The following is a 27,009-nucleotide window of genomic DNA, read 5'->3' on the forward strand; positions in this document are numbered from 1 at the left end:
TGTTTCGTCTAAGAACTTAGGACACACATTATAAATAACCTACGCATGACAAGTGACTTGTCCCTTAGCCCACCGATGGCATTTTTGTCAGTTATGTTATTTTCACGTGTATATGTTTTACATGCCAAATATTTCCATGGCTCGGGCACCTGCCTCTCCTTACCACATTACTCACTTGCCCACCTATGTGAACTTTGAGTGTCAAATAAACTAAGTGTATTTATTACTCAAAAGCCTGACGTTACTTACAACGAACAATACGACTAAAATTACTGAAACGGCGTGAGGAAGTTCTCAAAGCTGAAAAATCGTACTCCAAGTGAACACCTCGGCTCTAATGTCCTAAATAACCCATCAACAAAGCTCTGAACTGCAACTTGCGGAAAAGGGGGTCATCACGTGACCACTATAAACCAACCGAGCTTGAGCGATGCACGCCCTACGCTCCTCCCTCTTCGACCTTCGTATTGTTGTACGTCAGTAGGCGGGAAAAGGGAGACGTCTGACACTCGCTCGCTCTCTCTTTCTCGGTCATCGGCTTCGCACAGCCTCCCGGAAAAGACCAGGGTTGTGCGCTGTGGAGGGCAGGGAGGACGAGCTAAGGCAGTCGCCGCCATGACCTCTACATCCATGGGCGAGTGTTCAAGGGACTGGGAGGAGCTGCAAGACAACTATCAGCAGCTTCAGGTGGGTTCCCGCGACCCCGCAGACTGCCTCGCGAAGTCCTCTGCAGCAGACCGCATCTACCTGTCAAGATAGTTCCTCCCCCCAGATGCACTGATTGGTTGAGTCTTCCGTCTGCACGTTGATACCACCTCTCTGAAAAGATGATTGGTGGAATATCTCCCCTGCTGATTGCAAGTGCTTCTCGTATACGCTGATTGGCTAAATGATGTGCCTGTGCCTCGGTATGTTGCTTTAGCAATAAATGTTCTGCCAGACGCCACGTATCGGAACGTTCATCTCCGCCTTTCCAGTGCTGCTAAGGTTCCAGTCTCTTTATAGGCGTCATTTCTCTGTAGTGTGCCTATGTGTGACGTTTCCTAGTCTCGTGTGCCACTTTGAGCGTCTCTGTATTGCAAACGGAGTCAGTGACCCAAGCAGTAACATTTCTTCCACAGGTAACAGGTTTTTCCTTCCTGGTCTCATCACTGCCCCTTAGCAGATTACTTACTTTTACAAAAGCAGGAAGTATACTGGTAACAAAAATAGACCTCATTGTGGCCTATTCAGGAGTCCTCCAACAGGTATCATTTCCATAACGGGCAGTTGCAACTGTCACCTGCCTAGAAAAAACGTCCCTCGAAGACCTGTAGACCCTGCATTGCTTTGGTATCACAGACTGTGGAGTTAAAAAAATGGAAGGCGATATGAAATGAATAGCATTCACAATTAGCTAGTTACTTTCCTGCTGCTTCATTTCAGGTCGTGAATAATTCACATACTATTTTGAATTAATGATATGTATTTGGAAGTGGATATTTAGTATTTGCACCACCTCTTGTCAGTTCTGACTTTTTAGTTCACAGTCATTGCTTTCAGAGACTTGTAACTTAAGTTTTTAATTAGAAATTTGATTTTAAGTAGCAAAGCTACAAATACCACTAGTTTAAAACTTCTGCACAGGTATGGGTGGCCTGCATACCCTCAAATCAATATATCATAATGTAACCCATATGTTGCCTGAGTTCCTTATCTGCTGTGGGTGGTATCAAAGTGCTTTTTGCACTGCACTGCCTTCTGTCACCTTCCCTCCTCCTCATATAAACTGAGTTTGCTTTATGTCCTGCAGAGAGTAACTGCACCTGGTCACGAGGGTCAAATGCACAAATGTGAAAGGGCAGCAATGGCTGAAACCATTCTGCGACCACAGGGCTAAATTGCCAGATGTCTCTCAGAGACAATTAGTCAAGGCTCACATCAGCTGCTGCAGCATATATTGTGGTACAGCACTCTGAGCAAGTCCTATTCCTTGGCAGGTACTGGCACGGTTAGTTACAACACATAATCTGGCAGGAGCTGCACAATCCAGTCCAGTGCCCAAATGAAGAGGGACTTGCAAGGAGTGTTTCAAGCTGTCACATTATATGGTAATACGCAAAATATATTCTCATTTGTGTTAGTTTAACCCTAGATGTGTGGCATTTGGCAGGTCTGCCTTCCTGTTGGTGGGTTTGGTGCAGCTTTTCTTAAGTGCCTCCTGTTTTGTGAGAAAAAGACTGGGGGAGTTTGCCATTTTTAACACTCACCCTCCAGACATAAGTCTTCAAGGTCCTCTGTTGAAGACCCCTGGAGAAATCAATCAATGCATTTATAGAGCGCGCTACTCACCCGAGAGGGTCTCAAGGCGCTGGGAAGGGGGGGGGAGGGTTACTGCTGCTCAAAAAGCCATGTCTTGAGGCGCTTCATGAAGGCGAGATGGTCCTGGGTGGTTCTTAAGTGGGCGGGGAGGGAGTTCCATGCTTTGGCTGCCAGGTAGGTGAATGATCTTCCTCCTGCGGTGGTTCTGCGGATACCTGAGACGGTGGCGAGGCTGATGCTGGCTGAGCGAAGGTGACGGGTGGGCGTGTAGAACGAGAGACAGCTGTTGAGGTATTCGGGGCCCATGTTGTGGAGAGCTTTGTGTGCGTGGGTGAGGAGCCTGAAGGTGATCCTCTTGTTGACGGGGAGCCAGTGCAGGTGTTTCAGGTGGGTGGATATGTGGCTGTGGCGAGGGATGTCGAGGATGAGGCGTGCGGAGGCGTTCTGTATGCGTTGAAGACGTTTCTGTAGCTTTGCGGTGGTCCCAGCGTATAGGGTGTTTCCGTAGTCCAGACAGCTTGTGACGAGGGCATGGGTAACTGTCTTTCTGGTTCGGTGGGCATCCATCAGAAGATTTTTCGGGGCATGCGTAGGGTGTTGAAGCAAGATGACGAGACGGCGTTGACTTGCTTGGTCATAGTGAGGAGGGGGTCCAGGATGAATCCGAGGTTGCGTGCTTGGTCTGAGGGGGTTGGTGCGGTGCCCAGAGCCGTGGGCCACCAGGAGTCGTCCCAGGCGGAAGGGCATTGTCCGAGGATGAGGACCTCCGTCTTGTCTGAGTTCAGCTTTAGGCGGCTGAGCTTCATCCATTCCGCAACGTCTTTCATTCCTTCCTGTAGGTTGATTTTGGCGGTGGTTGGGTCTTTGGTGAGGGAGAGTATCAGCTGGGTGTCGTCGGCGTATGAGATGATGTTGATGTTGTGTTTGCGTGCGATGTCGGCGAGGGGGCTCATGTAGATATTGAAGAGGGTTGGGCTGAGCGAGGAACCTTGGGGTACGCTGCAGATGATTTCGGTGGGTTCTGAGCGGAAGGGAGGGAGGTGGACTCTCTGGGTTCTGTCGGAGAGGAACGAGATGATCCAGTCAAGGGCCTGTCCTAGGATTCCAGTGGTGCGGATGCGGGTTATTAGGGTGCGATGGCACACGGTGTCGAAGGCAGCCGAGAGATCCAGGAGGATGAGGGCGGTTGTTCCTCCGTTGTCCATCAGAGTTCTGATGTCGTCGGTGACTGCGATGAGGGCGGTTTCTGTGCTGTGGTTGGCCCGAAATCCTGATTGGGAAGGGTCGAGCGAGTTGTTAGCTTCAAGAAAATTGGTCAGCTGCTTGTTGACGGTCTTCTCGATGACCTTGGCCGGGAAGGGGAGAAGAGAGTTGGGGCGGAAGTTCTTCAGGTCATTGGGGTCAGCCGTGGGTTTTTTCAGGAGGGCGTTGACTTCCGCGTGTTTCCAGCTCTCGGGGAAGGTGGCAGATGAGAACGAGCTGTTGATGATGCTTCGGAGATAGGGGGCGATGACGGAGTCGGCTTTGTTGAAGATGAGATGGGGGCACGGGTCCGAGGGGGAGCCGGAGTGGATGGTGTTCATGGTGCTTCTGGTCTCCTCAGAGCTGATGGGAGTCCAGGCGTTGAGTGTAGTGGTGGAGGCTGTTGGTTCGGGGTGGGCGGCGGGGTCTGGAGTCCGAAGCTGTCGTGTAGGTCTGCTATCTTTCGGTGGAAGAACGTAGCGAGGGAGTTGCAGAGTTCTTGTGAGGGCGTGATGACATTGGAGCTGGCGCTGGGGTTGGAGAGCTCTTTGACGATGTTGAAGAGTTCTTTGCTGTTGTGGGTGTTGTTGTCTAGTCGCTTTTTGAATGATGTTCTTTTGGTGGAGCGGATCAGCTGGTGGTGTTCACGGGTGGCGATCTTGAGGGCTGTCATGTTTTCTGTGGTGCGTTCTCTGCGCCAGGTTTTTTCGAGGGTACGGCAGGATTTCTTGGATTCTTTGAGGGCGTCCGTGAACCACAGGGGTTTCCTGATGCTGGTCCCGGTTGGGTGGTTTTTAAGTGGTGCGAGGTTTTCGGCACAGTTGGTGATCCACTGTGTGAGGCTGAGGGCTGCATTGTTGGCGTCAGTGGTGATGGCTGGTGGGTTTTGGTTCAGTTTAAACAAGCCTCCTGCTTGGCAGCCTGGGGCTGTCGCGAAAGGTAATCCGAGTTCTATGTTCCCGGTTGGTATAAAATTTCTAAAGAGTACTCTTAGAGCTGCAGTGTTCACTTTTCAATGGGTGAAGGGTGCTTCAAAGCAAACATTTGAATGGCAATATCAGGGGTTTGTGGTCAGTGCTTACAGTAAAGGGTTGGCTATAGACATACAGGTGAAAAAAGCGGCAATCCCAATATACCATTATATCCTCCTGTTCCATTTGCGAGTAGATCTGTTCTGTCAGAGTGAGCGCTTAGCTGGCTTATGCTATTGGGGCATACTCCCCACTGTGTTATCATTTGTAGAGGGATGCTCCTGACCCAGTAGTACTAGCATCTACAGCTGTTTTAGTAGCCTCAGTGGGGCTAAAGTAAGCAAGAGTCATGTTAGCATATAGTGCTTCCGTGGTCTTAATGAACGCTTCCTCTAGCACATCACCCTTCACCCAGGAACTAGTCATTTGAGCAAGTCTCTCAGTGGGGCAGTAAGTGTAGTAAGGTTTCAGTTTAAACTCCTGCAGTATTAAATCATACTAAGGAAACTTCATACCTCAGTAATGGATGTTGAAGCACTAACTGCTTTTTGTCTTCTACCTTCCCTGGGTTGGGAGCTACCAGCTCTGCAGAGAATTGATAGCCCCCAAAAAAATCTAACGGATGGCTGTAGAAACTCACTTAGCATGGTGAAGAGGCAGGCTGCTGTCCAGAAGCCTATGCAGCACCTTCCTCAGCCTTTGCTTATGTTCTTCTAGCAACATGGCCATATGTATCAAAATGTCCATCTCTTATAATCAAGACTCCTTGAAGCCCTGACTCTACCTCTTTTTCCACAGTTTGGAAGATCTCGGCAGGAATGGAAATGCCAAAGTGTAGCTGGTCATAGGAACACAGACCAACACGAGTAGAGAAAGTTGTGATGTATTTCAGCTCTGGGTCTAGGATGAGCAGATGCTAGCCTGACCAAAAGTGTATCATTGGTAACCAACTGGCTTCTGCCGAGTGCCCCTACGATGTAAGGTACCGTAGGAGTGAGATGTTGTTCCTCTTTAATGGCAAGGTCTGTTTACTTCATGTCTACACATATGCCGACCTCTCGTGGTTGTTTGAGCTTGCTTGTGATGATGGTAGCGAAAACCCACGGAGTGGAACCTCCTGCCAATTCAATAATATTCACTTCATCCAGTTTCTGCAACTCTACCAGACACCCCACCCTTGATCATACCAACACCCTAATATAGAAGAGATTGCTTGGAACACACCAAGAGTGGTAGTAGGTGGGTAGTTATGCCAGGCATGGCTTATGCTTTTCTCTGCTGTCTCCTCTCCTTCCCAGGTTTGACAAGCCCCTTTTATTTACAACTAAAACTTCACCAGATGCAGCCATAACTGGTGCTGCAGCGAAAAGCAGGTGGGCAATGGACTGCATCAGGTTGTCATGCATGTGCAACACAGAATTCCTCCATAAAACAAAAAGACATAACAATATTGTGAAATCAAGTCTATGGTATGAGTAGCACTGAGATTGTTTAGTATCTTTTCTCAGTTCATATCTACAGCGGGGTCCCTCAAGATGTGCCTGATACCCCTGATATGATGGAGTGGACCAAAATAGTGGGTGTTCAGGGAAACCGCTCAGGCTTAAGTCATTATTTACCTATATTTGAGCAGTTCATGAGAAATATCATCCACTGAATAATTTAATTCCAGAAATGTAGAGACCTTTTCTCAGTGTGAAGAAGAACAAAGCTCCTGGCCCAGGTCTAGTTCCTATCAATCTGTTCCAGGCGAGCCCAGTATTTCGGGCCTGAGTACTTTTAATCCTCCAGCATTGCAGACCTAATCAATGAGCACTCCCAACCACTGCTGCTCCCGGCGAAAGCAGGTATCCCACCAAGAAGCCTTTGAGAGCAGCGTGTGGCCCCTTGGTAGCCCCGTGTTCCTTCAAATTAAGACGCAGCAGTCCCAGAGCCCCCAGGGCATACACTGAGGGTGCAGCATATTATCATTGCAATGGAGCGGGCCTCTCCTGAGAATGGCAACGGCGGGCCCGCCCTTGCAGAGGCCTTCAAAGGAGCGACACCCCTAATGAGGCCTAGAGACAGTTTCCCCATGTGGTAGAGCCTACTTAGCGCACTCCACTGGCCTCGCCAAATGCTGGACTCCCTGGTGTGGGACTAAAAACATGGCCCCTACACTGACTTCCCAACTGGAGCCCACACATAGCCCGCAAAGTGAGCTGCGGGCACAGCGTCCCCTCGTAGGCCCTGGTGCTTCTGCTGCCCACCTCCTGAAAGAGGTTAGAGTTAGTGATGCTTACGCCCAGAGGACTCACAGGATTCAGTGGAGCCTATACAAACCTTGGTGCCCCCTCATTAGAATCATAGTGCTGATGACCATGAGAAACCAGACTGGGTGGGAGGCACCCTATCCTGCCCGCAGACTTGGGCACCTTGGAGCTCTGTGACTCGACAATCTCAAAGCAGTGCGGCTCTAACTCAGGCCCTGCGTGGGGGCCCCAGGGGAGCGAGACAACCCTTAGCAGCAGAAAACACATGATGTCTCCCGCAAAACTTTAGCAACAGCCTGGGTGCCCTCGCTGAAACCCCAGGGGCCTGGGACATGAAGATTGAGGTGTATTTTAAGCTTCATTATCAGGCTTCACGTAGGAACACTAGGAGTGGGGGCCCTCCCAAGGTCTTGCACTACCCGCAGTTTGGAGATCATTGCTCAGAAATCGTTCATGCAGAGGCAGCCTGGAGAAGGGGCAGGAAGGAGAAGTGAAACCAATCGGGCAGAGCAACTGTCCCCGTCTTAGCCCACCTGGGAGCTCGCTGCAGCTTGGCTACCCACAGTCTGATGAAGCCCTAGGCTGGCAGCGCCCCTGTCTACCATTAGAAGACAGCAGGCGATAGACAGATCTATTGATGGCGAGAGCCAAGAAGGACCGCTCCCTCAAGGAGATGCTCACTAAGCCTACAGGTAAAGGGGCGGATGTACGCCGCCCCACAGTCTGCCCAAGACTCACCAGCAGAAAAAATTGACATGGAGGGTCCAGTGATTCTTTCCTTCCTTGAAACCCTCTTTGCCTCCCTTAGAGAGGACCTTCAAACGGTCAAACAAGACCTCTCTTAGGACCTGAAGTCGGTCAGAGCCGATCTAGCTAAGGTGGGGGACAGAGTATCTATGCTAGAAGATAATGCAATCTGCAGGGATGAATAAATCATCCAACTCCAACAAGAGATTATTTGCTTAAGAGTGGCATATTGATCTCCAGGCATGCTTGGAGGATCTCGAAAATAGATTGAGACGTAACAACATCCATATAAGGGGGCGCGACAACTTTGGAGGGGGCTGATTTGAGTGTTTATTTCAAAGCCTTTTTCGCCCAGATGCTAGAGACTCCGGATATTGACATTCAACTTGATAGAACCTACAGAGTGGGCTTGCCTCGTCCAGCGAACTTACACCCAGCGGATATCCTATTGTGCATGCATTATTTCCAATTGAAAGAGGAAATCCACCGCAAAGTGGGGGAATTCCATCCGCTGCAGTTCCGGGGCGCCACACTACTGCTATATCAGGACCTCTCGGCGCCAACCCTCCAAAAGACACACACCGTTCTCCCTGTTACACCACATCTTCGAGAAAAGGGAGTCTCCTACTCCTGGGGTCATCCATTTCGGATCATATTTCGCTGGGACGGCAGATTCCATCAGATCCGCTCATTGTCAGCTGCATGTGAACTCCTGGGGCTCAACCATGACACCGAAGCCACCGACCATCCCAGCCCCACACACTGCAGAGCATCCAGATGCACCAAGCAGGCAGAGGTCAATGCAGCCACAGAGAGACCACAGGCCGGACCCTGAGACTTTTGGACAGGAATGCCGTGCGGTGCTGGAGTCCGGGAAGGGCAACACAGATACGTTGGAGACAGTCTGAAGTGATTGAGCTGAATCACAGATCTCTGTGGAAGAGGGACCTGCTTTGGGACTGCCAGACCGACTTAACTCACTGCAGGGAAGATGACTCCTACTTGGGCTACTACCCACCTAAGGACATTGTTGTTGTTTATATTTGGTATGTTGTTTTTTTAGCTGTTATTTGGGGGGATGTTCACGATACTCAAAAGGGCGCCACACACACTTTAGGACCATGCATGGCAAGTTCACACAGTCCAACAATACACACAGGGTATTGTGGAAACCCCTTAAGATAGCACGTACTACAGCCAGGGCCAACCGTTCTCATCATGCCTGGGATACTGTGGATTATCACCTATAATGTGAAGGGTCTTTATAACCCGGTCAAAAGATGAGAAATAACCTCCTACCTTGAACACTCAGGAGCAGATATTTGCTTACTACAGGAGACACACCAGATTCCAGGTGACTGGCACCGTCTTAGGTCTCTAGCCTTCCCCCAGCAGTTTCATTCCTTAATGGCTGCTAAGACAGCTGGAGTAGCTATTTTATTGTAGGGCCACAAACTATGAGCACTGTGGTCCTGGCTAGCAGGATCCCATTGAGACAGGCAAAAACAAACTGACAGACATGTAAAAATGGGGGTAACATGCCAGGCAAGATGGTAGTTTCCTACACATGATCACAAATCTGTACAGTTTCCTACAATGCACCCCCTCATTGATTGACACTTTGAAGCAGAGACACTGAGAGGGGGAGCTGGGCAGGCAATTAACACCAAAGGAATGGGGCGAGATCTACTTTAGGGCAAGACATACAGCTCTCAGTGCCTCCAGCATTGAAACGCCTACCAAGATTATCTCTTACTGGTAGCACATGCCCCTCTAGGTAAAAGATTACTACCCATACCACCCACACAACGTGGTTTGTTGGCATCAGTGTGGGTTATAAGGCATTCTTCTTCACATTTTTTGGAACTGTCCTAAGATTGTGCAATTCTGGGAGCAGGTACTCGCAGACATAGACAAACACCTCAAGACGCAGCTTCCTAGATTCCCAGCATACATCATTTTGGGCCTGCCCAACCCACTCAAGTCCCGCGTGGGCCACCACATAGGCTTGCCACTGGGAGCAGCACATCAGACTATCCCGGCGCACTGGGTACTTCCACACACACAGCCTGGCTCCAGAGGTTACGGCATATCTTAGGCATGGCAAGAATATCCCATGACTTTTCAAAGAGACTCCTACAGAGACACATTGGAACTATTCATAACCCTTCTATCCACAGAATTCCGAAAACTAACCTGCCCCAAGTACCTGCGACTCTTACGATTTATTGACACGGATGCACATACACAGTGAACATTGAGGTAGACCCTGAGTTGTGCGGCCATGACCCCTATACAGGGTGGACAGCAGGAGCATCTCAAGGGGGAGGGCACAGGGTGTGGGGGACCGTTGTGGATAGTTTTCTACATATATGTTTGTGTTGTTGTGCTCTACCAACGTTTCTAATGCTGCTGTTGTAGTATGAGAGCCGATTCAAAATAAAACAGATTTGAACCATAAAGTTGTGTTAGGATATAAAACTAAACTGACATCCTACAGCCCTTCATTTTACACCCCCTGTGCTCCAGCACAATTGTCACAGTTAACTTCACAAAATCCTCCAATTTTGCAGTCAGAGAAAGAAAAGCAAACTGCAATCTCCAGGATAGAATAAGCAGCAAGTTGTAAGAAGGCACAGGCTGACATTTGATCTGTCTTTGAATGTCTAGTAAATGTGACAAGATAAAAACAAGATTTGAAGGCATCTATACTGCCCATTTACTTTCTGAATGATCAGAATATCTGTTTTTTGCCAGCTTAAGCTCTCTCTCCTGAACGGGCTACTATGTCCTAAATATAGTTCGTCCTGATAGGGTGTGGGCGACTATATTTTTTGAATAATGTGAGATTAGGACTAATGCCCCATAATTGCCACTATGCATGGAACTAAACCTTTAAATAATCTCAGACCTGGCTGAAATAAAAACAAATGGTGCACTGGATTAGGCTGGTCAAAAACCTGAACGTTTCTGAATACCTACAGTCAGTGGTGGAAATGGAAGGTTATGGCAGGCTGAGGGGGATTAATTGGCAGGCACATGTTTGGAAATTACTTACAGCTGTGCAGTTGTTTTTGTTTTAAGGACCCAAGCAAGGTTGACCCTGGTACAGTGGAAACTTTGAAAGAATGTTGTCAATTCGAAAGTAGGTTTCAAAGCTTGCCAAGATAAAATCAGGCAGCATGATAGCAGACTACCTTGAATAAAAGATGGAACCGGGGTACAAGTACTACTTAGATCATATCCTTCCTGAACAGAAACATGCCTTATTTATCTTTGTGAAAGATGCAATGGAAGGAGCAGGGCTGAAGGAGAAATGGAGGAACACTTTGGGGAAAAATCAATGCGAGGTAGGGGAAGCAGGTGATTGTAGATGGGGCAGGGGAGCAATGAAAGCTGTTAGGATATAGGACGAAAATAATAAAAACAAAAATTAAAAAGCCAGAGTGGGGGAAGTAATACATGAGCTGCGGAATAGGGGAAGAAAGAGCAACTCTGAGCACATGCGAGGCAGTTTTCGATTGGGGAGGCAGCACATGAGGGCAAGAGCAAAACAACCACATGTGCTCTCATGGAGTGCTGAACATAAAGAAAAAAATAAGTTCCCTGAATGTGAGTAGTAAAAGGATAGACGTCACCCATGGTCAAAAGGAAAAGAGAGGCTCTAATTTCCAGGGTAGAAAAAAAACAAGAAGAGACAGAAAAGCCATTGAATAAGATGCAAGCAAATGAAACTGAAAAGAAAGGCAATGAGTGGTAAACAGTGGACTAGCTCTAAGCCCACTATAAGTTTTTTGAATAGTCTGCAACAGGTTTTTCAACAACAGACTACTAAAAACTGTCTGTAGGCGAGACCTAAAAAAAGGAAAAGTGAATAAGGTTTAGCATTGCTAGATGGTCCAACGTTCTAATCATTCACAACATAATGGGCAGAGCATTTTGAGTAAAGCTGTTGAGTTTTAGATGTTTCTGGTGTATTATTTTTAGCGTCCGCATTAGACACGTGGATTTTGGCAGCCAGAAAGAGGTTACATGTGACCAGTCCCCACTTGTTAAATAAAGTGTGCTACGCTACATTTTAAGAAAATAACAGACACTTCATATTTCTTCTCAGGTAATGAATAGGTGTAAAAATGAGATTACTATTTTGTTTTATTGTAAAGAAAACCTAAACATGCCCATTGATTTAGTAAGAGACTTGCATGTTTTCTTTTAAAAGGTGGGTCGAAGATTAGTGTATATAACTGGAACTTTGAAAGAGACAGGCCCTGTTGGTAAAGAATAGAAATAGTCAGCTGCTTTTTCCGTTATAACCAAAGCAAAAACTGTATATAAAGGTCAAAAATGTTTCTGTCACAGAGGGAAATAACTTCGATTAATAATCGATAAAACTTCAATATAGGAGGGAAGCAGTTTTCCAGATTATTTCTGTACTGTTCACTGATCCTCGTGCACATTATATAGGTAGGGCAGTCTCAAGTCTTGGAAGGAAGTTGCTTCAATTCTAGCTATGGCTGTATATCCTCGCACTATGTTCTTAGAGAAGCTAAATGCTACACTTGCATATAAATAGCCCATGAGTCTTCCTCTGGACTCTGAGTGTAATATTCTGCACAGATCAGTTGTGCTTGCCTTGAGAGCACGTTCAGCTTTCTCCTGTACTCACTTCTGTCATTTTTCCTCTCTACAGTGCCCAGTGTTCGTGTCTGGGTTTACGCGTATGAGCACCACCAGTTTTCTTTCCCCTTGTGTCACACTTCTCGCTCAATTCAGATTAGTCGGCCTTTTACGTGTCTTAAGTAGGCAGCACTCGCTCTCCTATACCACTGTTACCAGATTCCACTGAATGTGAGTAGTAAAAGGATAGTGCACACTAAGATCTGGGGAGAGACTCTTGCAGTTATCCACAGTTCTTAAACCTACAGTGGTTAGCTGTCAATTCTGGGGCAAGAAGATTTTGTTGGCGGTGGATCATTCCAAGCTTGCTCCCAGTCTGGGTTTTCTGTGCAACTGATGCTGTGCCATGTGACCATTTTACTGAAACAACAGTTGTGTCACTTTTACAATTGCAGTGTCCTACTGTGAGGTTGCTGGGTTGTGATTCTTCTTCACCACCATAGCAATGTCTATTTGGCGCCTGGCTTATTCCATACAACAGCTATGCTGTGTCTCGATACAGAACCATTGACAGGTACACCTACGCCGAGGACGTCTCTCTTTCGTCCTCCATCAATAAGACAGTGATCTTGCTCTGTTTCTTTTCCTTACCTCTTTGGTGCTTCCTAGTGCATTACATTGCTAGCTTTTCTTTTTTAATTTGATGTGTTGCAGCCATTTTGTACAAGTTGCACTGCCTATGTCTTTGCAGAGTGTGTTAACCTGGCTTGCCCATTTCATACATTATGAATTCGGCGAAGTGCCTTATTGCCCCAAGCATCTGATTCTCTCTTGCCGCTGAATTAAGACCAAAACTGCTGAATCTTGATGGTAATAAAGTGTAAGCTTTTTGGGTGAATATGTTGTTTGAGGTATTTCGTAAGCTTTATCTACTATTCTCTCATTGGCAGTTCTTCCCCTTTCCGATGATTGGCTGAGCCCACTGTGAACATGCTGTGGACCACCGCTCTGATTAATCATATCAGAAAACTCAGAAACGACATTCACAGGGCTGACATCAATGTAATCTAGAAAAATTGAATCAAAGAAAAACAGAGGACTTCTTTTTACTTACAAAGATATTACTAAGGCATGCAAGAGAATGTGTTAGGTCAGAGGTAGATTGTAAAGAAAAAAATAAGTCTCAGTGCCCTTGACAGGCGGCGACTACAGCTTGCACTATCCGTCGCCCCTGCGATTGCTGCCTGTGACAGTGGCAACACAATTACTAACCATTACAGTACTACAGGTGTGACAACGCAGACTATTCCAGGCCCCCTAAACGATAATAGTGTCTTTGAGCGACAGGTATTAGTCATTTTTATGTATATTGAATTATTAAATAACTGTTGTTGTGCTTATCTGTAAATTAGACAAACGGCGCCCCATGCGTCTAACTGTCCTAAGTGCCCGTGTTGACAGTTAAGGGCCAGTGCTGAGCACCAGAAACCCCCAGCTCAAATTAAACACTGGGTTACGTGTTTGTGGATAACTAGCTAATTTGATGAAGCAGGGAACATTATGTAGTCTTTTCCTACCTTTCATTAATGATAGCATCAGACTAGTAGAAGGTATGGACTGATGTAATTGTAGTGAGGATGCACATACATGGACTTGCATATTGGTCACCACAAGGGCATCAAACCTTGATCCGTGAGGGCTGGAGCCATAAAAGATTTTGAGGTTATCCACCTGGGATGAATATGCATAATGAAACTAAATGGGAATTTTTTCCATAGTCAGTGGTTATCTTAAATATCTAGCCTGGCTCCAGCCTTTGGGCTTTAAGGGTAGACGTCCTCCATTAATAAACCAATGCTAACATGTATTCTTTAACCAATGCTTCAGGTCTAGATAAATAGTGCTGTTGAAAGAAGACTTAACCTTGATTGAGTTCAACTGTCTTCTGATTATATTAACACAGTTGAATATCAGATGTGACCTAATAGAAAGCATAACATAGCTTAAACCCTTAATTCAACATGTTGTAAAAAAGGAAAGCTCAGATTCCATCTCCTATTGCCCATAGTTCCAACAGGGCTGAGTCTACACAGTCAACTTACTTTTCAGTGAAGTTGATCATTACTTCTTTGGAACATCACATCCTTTGGGACATGAAGGAACAGGCTGTCTGGGAAGCACCCAAAGCCATATCCCATGGGGGTACACTATCCATGATACCAGCATTTTCTGGTCCATACCGTACCCAACACATAGATAAGAGATTAGAACATGAGAGAAAAGTTATTAGTGTGAAGTCTCATATATAAACATTTTACATGTATGTGACCAGGCCAGCATGTACTTGTATAGTAACTCAGCAAGCTGGTTCATTACTGACATCTATAACACTTAGGGTCAAACTCTAGGAAGGTAAACTTATGCTTTTACTTTTCCGGGCTCAATAAATGAATTAAGATAATGTTAGGTAGTAATAGCATCTGTTATTCTCAGCTCTGAGAGATTCTATACAAGCAAGCACTGACAAAGCCACTAGTCTTCTCATTTGTATAGGGCTTGCACACAGACACTCCACATCAAGGCATGATGTGACGTAGAACATCCACTCACAACATATGAAAGCAGAAATAAACCCACAGATATAAATGCAGAGTGACCAACACACCTTTAAGGTAGTAGAGCACATCATTGGCCCTGGGAAGTAATGATCTATGGCCCTAAGAATTAATGAGCAACAACGGCTCCTAACTGTCATAAGACTTAATGGCCCTGGTAGTAATGAGCAACAGTGGTCCCAGGCAGTATCGGGAGCAACTAGGCTGGAGCAAGACAAAACAATGTCCCAGGCAGTAATGAGCATTAGTGGCCCAATGGCCAATAGTGTCTCCAAGTAACAAAGAGCATTGGTGACATCATGCTCCATTAAAACTCAGTGTGTCCATGAAGTAACAACTATCAATGTTCCCCAGGCAGTTAAGAACATCAGTGGTCCCAGGAACCGAGGAGAACAAGTGGTTCCAGCAGAAATGGGCAACAGTGGTTCCAGGCCGTATCAAATATGCAAGCATTAATGCACAGATGCACTGGACTGTTCAAATGTGATAGAGGGCCTCATTTGTTGGAAGTGAGATGATGTCGATGCCACCAGCCGCATTTGTATATAAGAGGAGGGCCTTCCTTAATAGTCCTGCACAGTAAACATGAGCAGTGAGAGCTTCAGCATTACAGCATGCAGACCATTTATAACCTGAATTACAAACATGTTTAGAGCCACCATTGTATGATTTGCCTCTAGCTTTGTTAGGGATATGCACTGGCAACTATTTTTACTTGCCCTTACAATTTTTAAAATTTCAGTTTGGTTTTCCAACTCAAATAACTGAACATTAAGTTTTAAATAATGATATTCGCCTCCCTGGATTTGTCTTGTATTGGGACCAAAGGAGCTGCAAAGATTCTACTCTGTGTGTTATTCTGCAAGGCCACAGAGTCTCCACACAAAGTGGAATCAAAAAGTATGTAACCATGAGGGCAGGGCCGGCGCTGACCTCAGGGGGGCACTGTGTTTAGCAATAACTTACGAAACTAGTGGTTTAAAAGCACCTGCTGAAAAATTCCTTGTGCGTTCAGCCTTCAGGAAACAATTAAAATGTCAAGATACCTCTTGTGATTCATGTTCCAGCTGGGGAGAGAGATGGGAAATTGCAGTTTAGACTCACCATAAAGTAGCATAGAGGGTTAATATGCCTGCTGCAAAGAACAGAACTGTATTTTATGTGGACAGCTGCGTGGATTAGTAAAGCCAGCCTTTACAAGCGCTTTAAAACAAGTGACTGTATGTGAAAGGGGGGCTATTGCGAGATGAGGGGCACTTTGCCAGGTGGGTGAAGGGCACCAAAACAAATCTGTCGCACAGGGCGCCACCAGCGCTAAAGCCAGCCCTGCATGAGGGGTTCTGTTAAAAGGATGCAACAGCCCTCACCCATTGGAGTGGCATGTTGCATCATTGGTCTGTGCTCCTCGGTGGGTCGGCACTAACTCTTTCACAGAGATTTTTTGTTCTCCCTGCCTGATATTTGATGCGGCAAAGGATGGTGCGCTATGTTAAAGATCATGATGGGGGTGGTAAATTGGCTGGTGAATCAGTTAAAATTGCCTACGCAGAATCCCTGTTCAGTAATTGTTTATTTCCAGCATGTGTCTGTGCCAAGATTGAAACAAAATGGTGAAACAGATGGGCATAGTGAGGGACCTGTGGTTCCACCTGTCATTCAGTATGTTTCATGCCCTGGCAGCCCAGCAGAGGTCAGTGACAATTCTTCAGGACCAGAAAGAGGAACCCTAATTTACTGGTTAGGTTTCAGTACCCTCGAAAAATTGATATAAAAGGGAAATGCTTTGCAAAAGTTTTAAACTCGGAGTTTGAAGAATGGTCCACAGCCAACACACTTACACCTATTACGCAGTCAGGCTTTAGGCAAGGCATCAGCACTGAAGGTAATCTGGTGATACTTTCTTCCTTGATCGAAGCAACAAATAAACAAGCATTTGCAGTGCAGTGGGTCTTGCATTTGCTTGAGTTAGAGCTATAGGCGTTGTAAATTCATAAATAGACTTTTCTGGAAACATACTTTAGGCAACCCTGCCTCATAATTTGGCCTTTTCCTGCTACATAACTCCAGTGACCCTGCATATAACTAAAGCACTTCATTTACCTTCTTCCTCTATATGCAGCAAAAAATTTAAATTTTGCCATTTAGCATTTTAATTTAAATCTGCCATGCTAATTACAATAGAATACCACTTTTACCACCCCCACCATCAGAGTTGCCGGCTGGCTAGCACAGTTCCCAAAGCAAGACAGAAATAGAGGAGTAACAAAAGAAATAAACTAGAAGGGTCACCCAAACATTTGAAGAGAGTATTCAACCAGGGGAAACGTTTTGAAACATGACTCCGGAACAACAATGTCATCTACAACGCAAGCTTAACCACGCTTGCCGGAACAACACATGGCTTTTTCTCTGCCTTAACCACTCGTGCTGAACTACGCATTTGCATAGTTAAGGCAGAGAAAAAGGCGGAGTGGATCGGGAGAAGTTGCGGTCAGGTAAGTGGGGTTGGGGCAGGGTTTGGGGTAGTTTTTAGGGGTGGGGTGGATTCAGGGCTTGGGGTGGGGATGGGGGGGTCAGGGTAGTTTGATATTTAGGTGCGGGGGTGGGAGGATCAGGATAGTTTGTTTTTTAGGGGCGGGGTGGGGGGGGTCGTTGTTTTTAAGGCTGGTGGGGGGTCAGGGAAGGTTTTAGGGCTCAGGGTGGGTGGGGGTATTGGGTAGTTTTGTTTTTAGGGGTGGAGGCTGGGGTAGATTTGTTTCTAGGGGTGGGGGGCCAGAGTAGTTTTGTTTTTAGGGGTGGGGGGTCGGGCAGTCGGTTTATGGGGGTGGAGGGATCGGGGCAGTTTGGTTTTTAGGGGGTGGAGAATCAGTAGTTTGTTTTTTAGGGGTGGGGTGTGGGAACTGGGGTAGTTTGGTTTTTAGGGGCGGGAGTGGGGGGGTCGGATGTTGTAGGGGTGGTGCGGGGGTCGGGAAAGGTTTTAGGGCTCAGGGTGTGTGGGGGTATCGAGTAGTTTTGTTTTTAGGGGTGGAGGCTGGGGTAGATTTATTTTTAGGGGTGGGGGGTCAGAGTAGTTTTGTTTTAGGGGTGGGGGTCGGGCACTTGGTTTTTGGGGGTGGAGGGATAGGGGTAGTTTGGTTTTTAGGGGGTGGAGAATCTGTAGTTTGGTTTTTAGGGGTGGGGTGTGGGAACTGGGGTACTTTGGTTTTTAGGAGCGGGAGTGGGGGGGTCGGATGTTTTAGGGGTGGTGCGTGGGTCGGGGAAGGTTTTAGGGCCCAGGGTGTGTGGGGTGTGTTGGGGTACTTTTGTTTTTAGGGGTGGGGGGTCGGGGTAGTTTTAGTATTAGGGGTGGGGTACTTTTGGGCCTTAGGGCGGGTGGGGGGTGGCATGCTAGAACCATGCATGCCGTTCCCACACATGCGGTTGTTGTTCCGACCGCATTGTTCAGGCATGCGTAGTTCTCGCATGTTTTGTTTTATCATACATTCTTTAAACATTCATAGTTTAATAAGGATGTTAAGTTGGCTTGACTCATGGTCATAATCGCAATAAGGAGGGATTAATAAAACTTATACAATTATCAGATAAACCATATAAAAACCTTTAGCAGAAATAAACATTTGGCATTAGACTATAATGCTCAGGACAGCCCCTAGAGGACATCACAATGAAAATAGCATTTGTAAGAAACATGGCCATGTTACCATATACCTAGCTCCTAGAGGGCATAACAACATGAAAATAAAATGACTGAAAATATTGCAGTGTAACCATATATTTAGCCTCTAGGAGGGCAAACTGCATTACACATTTTTAGGGCTAGCAGGCCTACTGCAATGATATTACAAACAAGACCCTTACACTGGCCATTAGCCCATAGAGAGCATAGCCACATGAAAGTAGAATGGCACAAAGTAATGTAGTGCCACCATATATTTAGCTCCTGGAGAACTTCTTACACTTTTTCAAGTCTAGCAGACCTACTACAATACTAAGGCCCTTAAAACACAAACTACTCCATGCTGTAAAACAAACGTTCCAGCCATAAAAGAGTTTAAAAAGGGACTGAACAGTGGGAGAGGTCATTATTTTGGGGTCCCCACGAGCCTAGTTTCAATCAGAAAGATTGTGTCATGCTGAACGTTTTGGTGGTGGTCCCATTGTCCTAGGACCACCACAGGTTATGGGCAAAAATTTTTGCACACTTGAACAGAGGGCGCAGTAGTGAGTGATTGGCGCTCCTGTTTCAGAAAGTTTTGGCCTTAGTAAATGTATCACCACGGTGCACAAAACTCAGGTGTCTACCCTCCAAAATCACCTACATGATACACCCATGGGGTATCTAACAATATGTTAAAGAGTAATGGCACACATGAAATATTTAAATTTTAATATACCAATATCAAAATTCTTTGAGTCAATGCCTACCTAACATCAAAACTATCTGATATAGCATACAATAATACTCTTAGTGTAAATTAATTCAATTTTTTATCCAACAGTTCTCCTTCTTTATATTTATTGTCCAAATTGATTGTTCATGTTCACAATCACACAATTAGTCCAATTAATCCATTCTTATAACCCTCAATTCCACCTTGTTTGTCCGTTGTCAACACGTGTTTCATCCGGGGGAGTGCCCCTGGGATTTCCTCAGGACTTTCTTGTCAACAAAGTTTCATCACAAATTCTAGTTTCGTTGTCACTAATTCTCTTAATAATTCGTGTGACACGATTAGGAGCGTACTCGCTAGCAATTAAAAGAAACGTGTTACAGATATTATTAATAAGAAAAACGTGGAGAGACGATTGGAAAGTGATCCAAGGAAACAAGGAAACGATTTCATTCTTCAAAATACAAGAGATACCAACAAATTATTAAGAGAATTAGTGACAACGAAACTAGAATTTGTGATGAAACTTTGTTGACAAGAAAGTCCTGAGGAAATCCTAGGGGTACTCCCCCGGATGAAACACGTGTTGACAACGGACAAACAAGGTGGAATTGAGGGTTATAAGAATGGATTAATTGGACTAATTATGTGATTGTGAACATGAACAATCAATTTGGACAATAAATATAAAGAAGGAGAACTGTTGGATAAAAAAATTAATGAATTTACACTAAGAGTATTATTGTATGCTATATCAGATAGTTTTGATGTTAGGTAGGCATTGACTCATAAAGATTTTTGATATTGGTATATTAAAATTTAAATATTTCATGTGTGCCATTACTCTTTAACATATGGGCAAAAATGTTTTGTAAAAGAATGCTTGCAAAGCATTATGGGGCGACTTCCTGAATGCAGTGAATATTGTAGTATAGGCTCTCTCGCTGTGCCGGGCGAGCTGCGTTGCGGATTTCGGTGTTTTTTTAATAAAGCGTTTATCAATTATAAATGTTTTGGGAAAGCTATGGAGAGTGAAGGGGAGAGCCAAAAGAAATGACTTTGAGTAGGTAACAATGTGACCAGTGCTCCAATACCACCGAAGGAGTTTGAGCTGTTCACGCTGTGAGTGCTGTGAGGGCCATGGCTCTCTTGGAGCAAGAAGGGGAGAGACAAAAGAAACAAGCATTTGCAATGCAACGGGTCTCGCATTTCTCCGAGTTAGAGCTATTAGCAGTTGTAAACTGCCAACCGGACTTTTCTTGCCACATTAAATGGAAAAAATGAGCGCGATCGCGCTGCTACAGTTCACTCGTAGTGAAACCTAACGGCAAAAGTGCAATTATCAACATAACTGGTAAAAATACAATTAACTATGTAACAGGGTCAATGTCATGCAAAGCACTTGACTTCTGCCAAGCGAGATCGGGCTGCGAAAAAATATAAAAAGTAGTCCACAAGCTGGACTGAAAACAGTGAGCCTCGTATGTTTTCAGTACTTGGTCGCTGCGCTTGAGGAGGGCTAACCACCGGAAAAGGCATGACGTATGCATGCCTTCCACTAATGAAAGCAAGCAGATTTTAAAAGGCAAGCCCACAAACTAGTGAAAGACACTGACATGACATGGACAGATCTCCGAGCCCTTTTCTAACTACTAAAGCGTCTCGCATGCGCAAGCGCATGCTAGTGCAGGCTTGACCCTAAAAATTAGTTCAACAATGCTGAAGTATATCAGCAATCGTGCAATTATCAATGTAACATGGTCAGTCTGCAAGGCAGTAACCGCCCCAGGCGGGACAAATGCAAAGCAATTACCAATGACATCAAGAGATTTTTAAAAGGCAAGCCACAAATGAGTGAAAGTGATGGGCGTGGTTAAAAACCCACAATACTTACAACAGGTCAAAGCGATTGTGCACTCAACCTAAAAACAAGCACCAACTCTATACGCAGCCTTCCTCGACTATGCCACCATCTTTGATAGAGTTGACAGATCAAGGTTATGGCAGAAGCTCCAGAACTGGGGCATACTGGCCACCCTGTTGAGAGCCATTATGAGCTTATATATAAAGACCTGGGTGAGAGTCAAAGTCTGTGCTAATAGAGTGACCTCAAAAGATCTGGACAAATGAAGGGCTGAAACAGGGCTGCATACTGACTCCCTTATTATTCAGTCTTTACCTGGCTGATTTAAACAATGCCCTAATTTAAGCAAAGGCATTTCCACCTACGTTTGCGGACTTTCATCTTCAGTGTTTACAATACGCTGATAAAACAGTTATATTTGACCATACTGATGTTGGTCTGCTTAGATCTCTGAATGCCTTGTCTCTCCAATGCAGTGTGAACAAGATTTCTATCAACGTTTCAAATTAAAAAAAATGATGTGTGGGAGTTAAAAAGTCAAGAAGTCCATATTTTTCCTGGATCAGATGAATATTGAGCAGGTATCTAGCATGAAGTATCTAAGCATCTACTTCAGTCAGCACAGCTCGCAGCAAGTGAAGCGAATAAAGGAATGTCGACAGCCATGATTAATAGCTTTAAAAAACTATTATAGGAAATGAGAGGTCTCAACCTAACTGCAATTTGCCTTAGTTATTGTGCCAAATGTATTCCAACATTGTCATATGGCTCTCTAATATTCAAAGATCTCCAGGAATTTGGCTGGACAAGGACCAGTGTTGTTGCTATAGAAGACTGTTTTCAGCTGCCTGATGCCACCCCATCATCTCAAATCCATCTCAAATTCAACCTAAGTACACAAGTGATTATGGGGAAAGTAAGGTTCCTAAGTTTCTATATTAAACTCAAGGCAGCCCCACCTAGCTCACTGAAGGAGTTAATATGCACAAGCAAGCAGGACAGCAAGCCTGCACAGGGATCATATGCGATGGGTTCCCTTAATAATATGGGCAGCCGGGAAATCATCGACTAAAATCTTCCACTGAAACTGTGTGCCAAAATAGTCGCCAATAATGCAAGATTAAAGTTAGCAGAGGATGATTGTCAAGAGCAGTCAACTAAGGCTCATGGGAACTTAAGCATTTCCCTTTACTAGTCCAATGGGTGGCCGTTACATCTATCTAGCCACATGAGTTTGCGGCAGAAAATAGACCTAACTAGGTTAAGATGTGGTATAATATCCTTGAAGGCCTATAAACGCGGACGACTGAAAGGGTCGTCGGAGTCACCAAACTGAAGACTATGTAATTATAAATTTGAATCGCTGCTGCATCTAGTCTGCATTTGTAACAAACTGAAGGCCTTAAGGCAATTTTGGCTAAAATCAGTATTTTGCCTTAGAGCAATAGAAATATGTCTAAGTGGTTCAACTGTTCAGTTAGCAGCTAGATTTTTTTAAATTCTTGAAGGACACTTATAAAGACATGAATAATAACACTCTGCCTGTATAGAACTCCAAATTCAGTGCTTTATGCTTCTTTATAGCAGTGGGAAGGTGACTTAAAGATTTTTTTACTTTTATTGCATTTAGACATATCATTTAACTGCTGCAGTGTTCCACATAGCATATTGCACTTTTTATAGTCCTTATTGCACTTTTACAGTCCCCGGCAAGAAATCTGGGTCTGAGTATGGGCAACATAATTGGTGCATGTGCGATGAGGTAGCCCTGATCAGCATTATGCACTTAACATTCCCTAAAAGAGCAGCTAATGAATCATTCTGCACATTGTTTTATGATTTATAATGCCAGAATGAGGATGAAGTGATTTTGAAGGGAATGTTTTCTTGGAGTTTTATTTTAGGATTGAAGCTCGTGATTTCTTGAACTTTCTTTTGCTGTTACGTGAACTTGTTACCGTTTTAAATAACTAAAAACAATAAAATTCTTTACTTACTTCGAAAAATAAGTATCTCTATAATGGGCAAATCACACTAAAAACATGACATGAATGAAAAGTTTTCTAGCTTATGCGTTAAGAATTTTCAATTCTATTAAGGACACGGAGGCGAGGATTATGCTTTCTCTTTCTTTACTGAAAATTCACAGCAGCCAATTAAAACACAGTAAACAAAAAACTTCATCTCCCAAGATGCTCTAGTCCTTGAATCACATGTACCAATCACTGAATGTGACCTTAGTCCTTATAAGCCATAACCCCAAACGTCATATCCTCTTTCTTTGATCAAACCAGTAACTTTAACTCCTTTCCAACGACCTCTTCTGTAATGGATGATACGAAACCTCATCCTGAAATGGAACGTCCAACGAAGAATAGACCAGACTGAACTTCAAGTCGGTTTTCAACTCCTGGAATAGATAGGACCCTTAACAAGTAGATATCAGGCTGGAAAAACCATCAGGAGTTCTTTTGATCCGAGCCTGGAAAAGGAAATAAATACAGGCCGGTAATATTCTCAAACTAATAGAATTAATACCAAACACAAAAGATTTACATTTCAATACCCAAAATAACATACTGGGAGGGTATAAATGAATATGGTTCAAAACATATTAATATAAATACCATTATTCATGATAGGGTGGGATAATCCTCGCCTCCGTGACCTTAATAGAATTGAAAATTCTTAATGCGTAAGCTAGAAAAAATTTCATTCTATATCAGGACCGGAGGCTCGGATTATGCTAGTTCAAAGCTGACCCATAACAACAGAGGCCACATCTAATACAGGTTTAAAATAAAATTTCCGAAAAGTACCTTCAGACGACCAGTCTGCAGATTTCATAATATCCTCCAAACTAGATCCTAGAGTAAATGACTTAGACGCCATGGCCCCTCTCACTGAATGAGCACCGAAATGACTAGTATCAATACCTCCTTCATTCATAAGCCATCTTAACCATCTCGCAAGAGTGGCAGAGGCAAACTAAACTGTTCTGTAACCACTTCATAATCCTTAAGGCATTGCACCACACATAATTTTGAATTGTCAGGGAACCAAGGATAAGATACTGACCTGCAATTATTCTTAGTTCTTCTGGAAGTATTAAAGGTTTCGCCTTCTGGGGAATAAATCCTACCCGATAAGTCCAATGCTCTAACATCTGATACTCTCTTACATGAAACTAAGCATAATAACATAGTCAGCTTGGCCGAAAGCTGCTTACGGGATAAGTATTTGTTACTGGGCCAAGAGTCCCAAAATGTTAACACAATGTTCACATCCCAAAGAACAGAATACTTAGCTTGAGGAGGATTCGAAAAGCGAATACCCCTCAAAAGCTTACATACTAGGGGATGTTCACCTACCTGTTTGCCGTCAATAGGTGTATGACCCGAAGAAATTGCTGACCTAAAATTATTAATTGTCCTAAAGGCCAAACCTGAAGAGGCTAATTCAGCCAAAAAATTGATAATCATATCAATACTTGACTCCAAGGGATTAATACCCCTTCCATTGCGCCAACTATTCCATCTACGCCATGCAGAAGCATATCTCTTGTGGGTGCTAGTTGCCCACGCTTGCTTGATATAACCTTCAGCTTGTTGCGAAAGTCCTGGGGTTTTCCATCTTGACCTGAAACCCTCCAAGCCATCAGTGTTAGAGTCCCCGATACAATCGAGGGATGTTGAAGGCCCTCCAGACTCAGTAACAGGTTCTGACGAGGAGGAAAGAGTAATGGCAGAGCACATGCTAATTGAAGTGCAATAGGGAACCAAGGCTGAGACCTCCACAAAGGAGTCACTAGGATCAGATCTGCCTTCTGCCTCCGCACCTGAGCCAGGACTCTGGGTATCAAGAGAAATGGAAGAAATGCATAACTCTGGAGCGAGTGCCAATTCTGTAAAAAGGCATCTGTCGCTATAGCCTGTGGATCTGGCCTCCAACTGTAAAACTTCGGGATCTGAGTGTTGAGGCGAGACGCAAAAAGATCTATCTCGCAACAACCCCATTCCTGGACTATCTGTTGAAAGATCATTGGATCCAGTCTCCAATCACTGGGATCCGTCAGATATCTGGAGTTCCAGTCTGTTACTATGTTCTGATCTCCCGGGAGATATTCCGCCATCACCACTAATCTGTGGTTCAGGCAGTAATGCCAAAATTCCTTGGCTGTCTCCGCCAGGACTCTGGATTTCGTTCCTCCCAGCTTGTTTACATAGCGTACTGCCGACACATTGTCCATTCTCAGAAGGATGCAACAGTCTGTCCTGCTCGAGGATAAACTCTTTATCGCAAAGGACCCGCTAGAAGTTCTAAGCAATTGATGTGGAGATCTTTTTCCCTCATTGACCAACGCCCCCCTGTCACTATCGAGCCGCAACGAGCTCCCCAACCCCACTGGCTGGCGTCTGGTTCTATGACAATTTCTGGGTGTGAGCCGAAAATGGCCCTGCCATTCCATGCTTCCATGTGGTGAAGCCACCACTGAATCTCTTCCTTGACCTCCGCGGTCAGAGGGATCAGAGCCGAGTAACTCAAACCCTGTCTCAAGTACTGGATCTTCAGTCTCTGGAGAACCCGATAATGTAAGGGGGCCGGAAAAATTGCTTGAATGGATGAGGCTAATAGACCCACCAAACGAGCAATGTTCCTCAGAGAGCTAGTCGGACTGAGCAAAGCCGATCTGAACTCTCTCTTGATGTTGCGAATTTTTGATGTCGGAAGGATCAATTGCGAGCGGATGGAATCTATCTTGAAACCCCAAAACTCTATCGTTTGGGAGGGTTTCAACAATGACTTCTGCGCATTGATAAGGAAACCTAAATCCTGTAACAGACTGATTGTCCAATTCAGATGCGTCAGTAAAGTCAAGGAGTCCTGTGCCATCAATAAGATGTCATCCAGATATATGATAAGACGAACACCCTTGGTTCTCAACCATTCCACCACTGGTCTCAACAGTTTTGTGAAACACCATGGGGCCGAAGACAGGCCGAACGGGAGAGCCTTGAACTCCATGCAAAGACCTTTCCACTGGAATTGAAGGAATTTCCTGTGAGGGGCAAAAATCGGGATTGAAAGGTATGCGTCCTTTAGGTCTAACCGAACCATCCAATCTCCTTCTAAAAGGATGTCTCGTAACATGTGAATCCCTTCCATCTTGAAGTGCCTGTACACAATCCAAGAATTGAAATCTTTTAAGTTCAACACCAGTCGGTGACCAACCCCCTTTTTGTCTACTACAAATATAGGATTGCAGAACCCGGCAGGATGAGGGGTTGAATAAATCACTGCTCCTTTGTTTAATAAAGCTTGTACTTCTAGATCTATGAAACTCTGACTTATTTGGGAAAAACTCATATTTACAGGAGGAGTAAGTTGAATCGGAGTGCTGATAAAGTCCAGGTGAAAACCTGACACAGTCTGAATAACCCAAGGATCCCCAGAGATCTCTCTCCATTTGTCCACAAACAGTCTCACTCTTCCCCCAAGCATAACTTGTGAATGGTGAATAATTCTTACTGGTAAAGGAGGAGTCTTGAATAGCTCCTTGCTGACCTCTGTGGTGTCCCCTGCGGAATCTGGACCTTCCTCCACGGGGACGGGAGGGAGAGAACGTGGAATCTGCTTGGTCTCCAGACCAGTTACCTCTACCTCTCGGGTAGTAATTTTGGGGACTGACAAAACCACCTCGGCCGGGCATTCGTCCGCCATAACGCCCAGCCCTGATAAAAAGGCCTCTTCTAAACACTTTTTTGAGGGACAATTGGGCCTTATCCAAGGTGGAAAATGTAGAACAAAATTTGGCCAGTTCTTTAATGAAAGAAGAACCAAATAGGAGACCTTCAGCTGCCAGCCCCGCTTCTGAAGATGCTAAGTCCACTAATTTAGGATCCATTCGCATAAGAATCGACTTTCTGCGCTCAGTGGAAATAGCACAGTTTGTGTTGCCCAAGAGGCACACTGCTCTCTGAGCCCAGCCTAAAAGGACGTCCGTGTTCA

General features: G+C 45.0%; 1 protein-coding gene across 1 annotated transcript in view; it reads left to right on the forward strand.

Annotated features, from left to right (window-relative positions):
• The first annotated feature begins 470 nt into the window (after window positions 1-470).
• Window positions 471-27,009, forward strand: part of TMEM120A (transmembrane protein 120A) — a 121,347-nt gene continuing 94,808 nt past the window's right edge. The window contains exon 1 of the mRNA XM_069226726.1: window positions 471-687. Within this exon, the coding sequence (XP_069082827.1) occupies window positions 616-687 (72 nt within the window). The 5' untranslated portion in view covers window positions 471-615. The remainder of the gene's footprint in view (window positions 688-27,009) is intronic.

Source organism: Pleurodeles waltl, chromosome 3_2 (genome assembly GCF_031143425.1).
Source record: "Pleurodeles waltl isolate 20211129_DDA chromosome 3_2, aPleWal1.hap1.20221129, whole genome shotgun sequence".
Taxonomy (NCBI): domain Eukaryota; kingdom Metazoa; phylum Chordata; class Amphibia; order Caudata; family Salamandridae; genus Pleurodeles; species Pleurodeles waltl.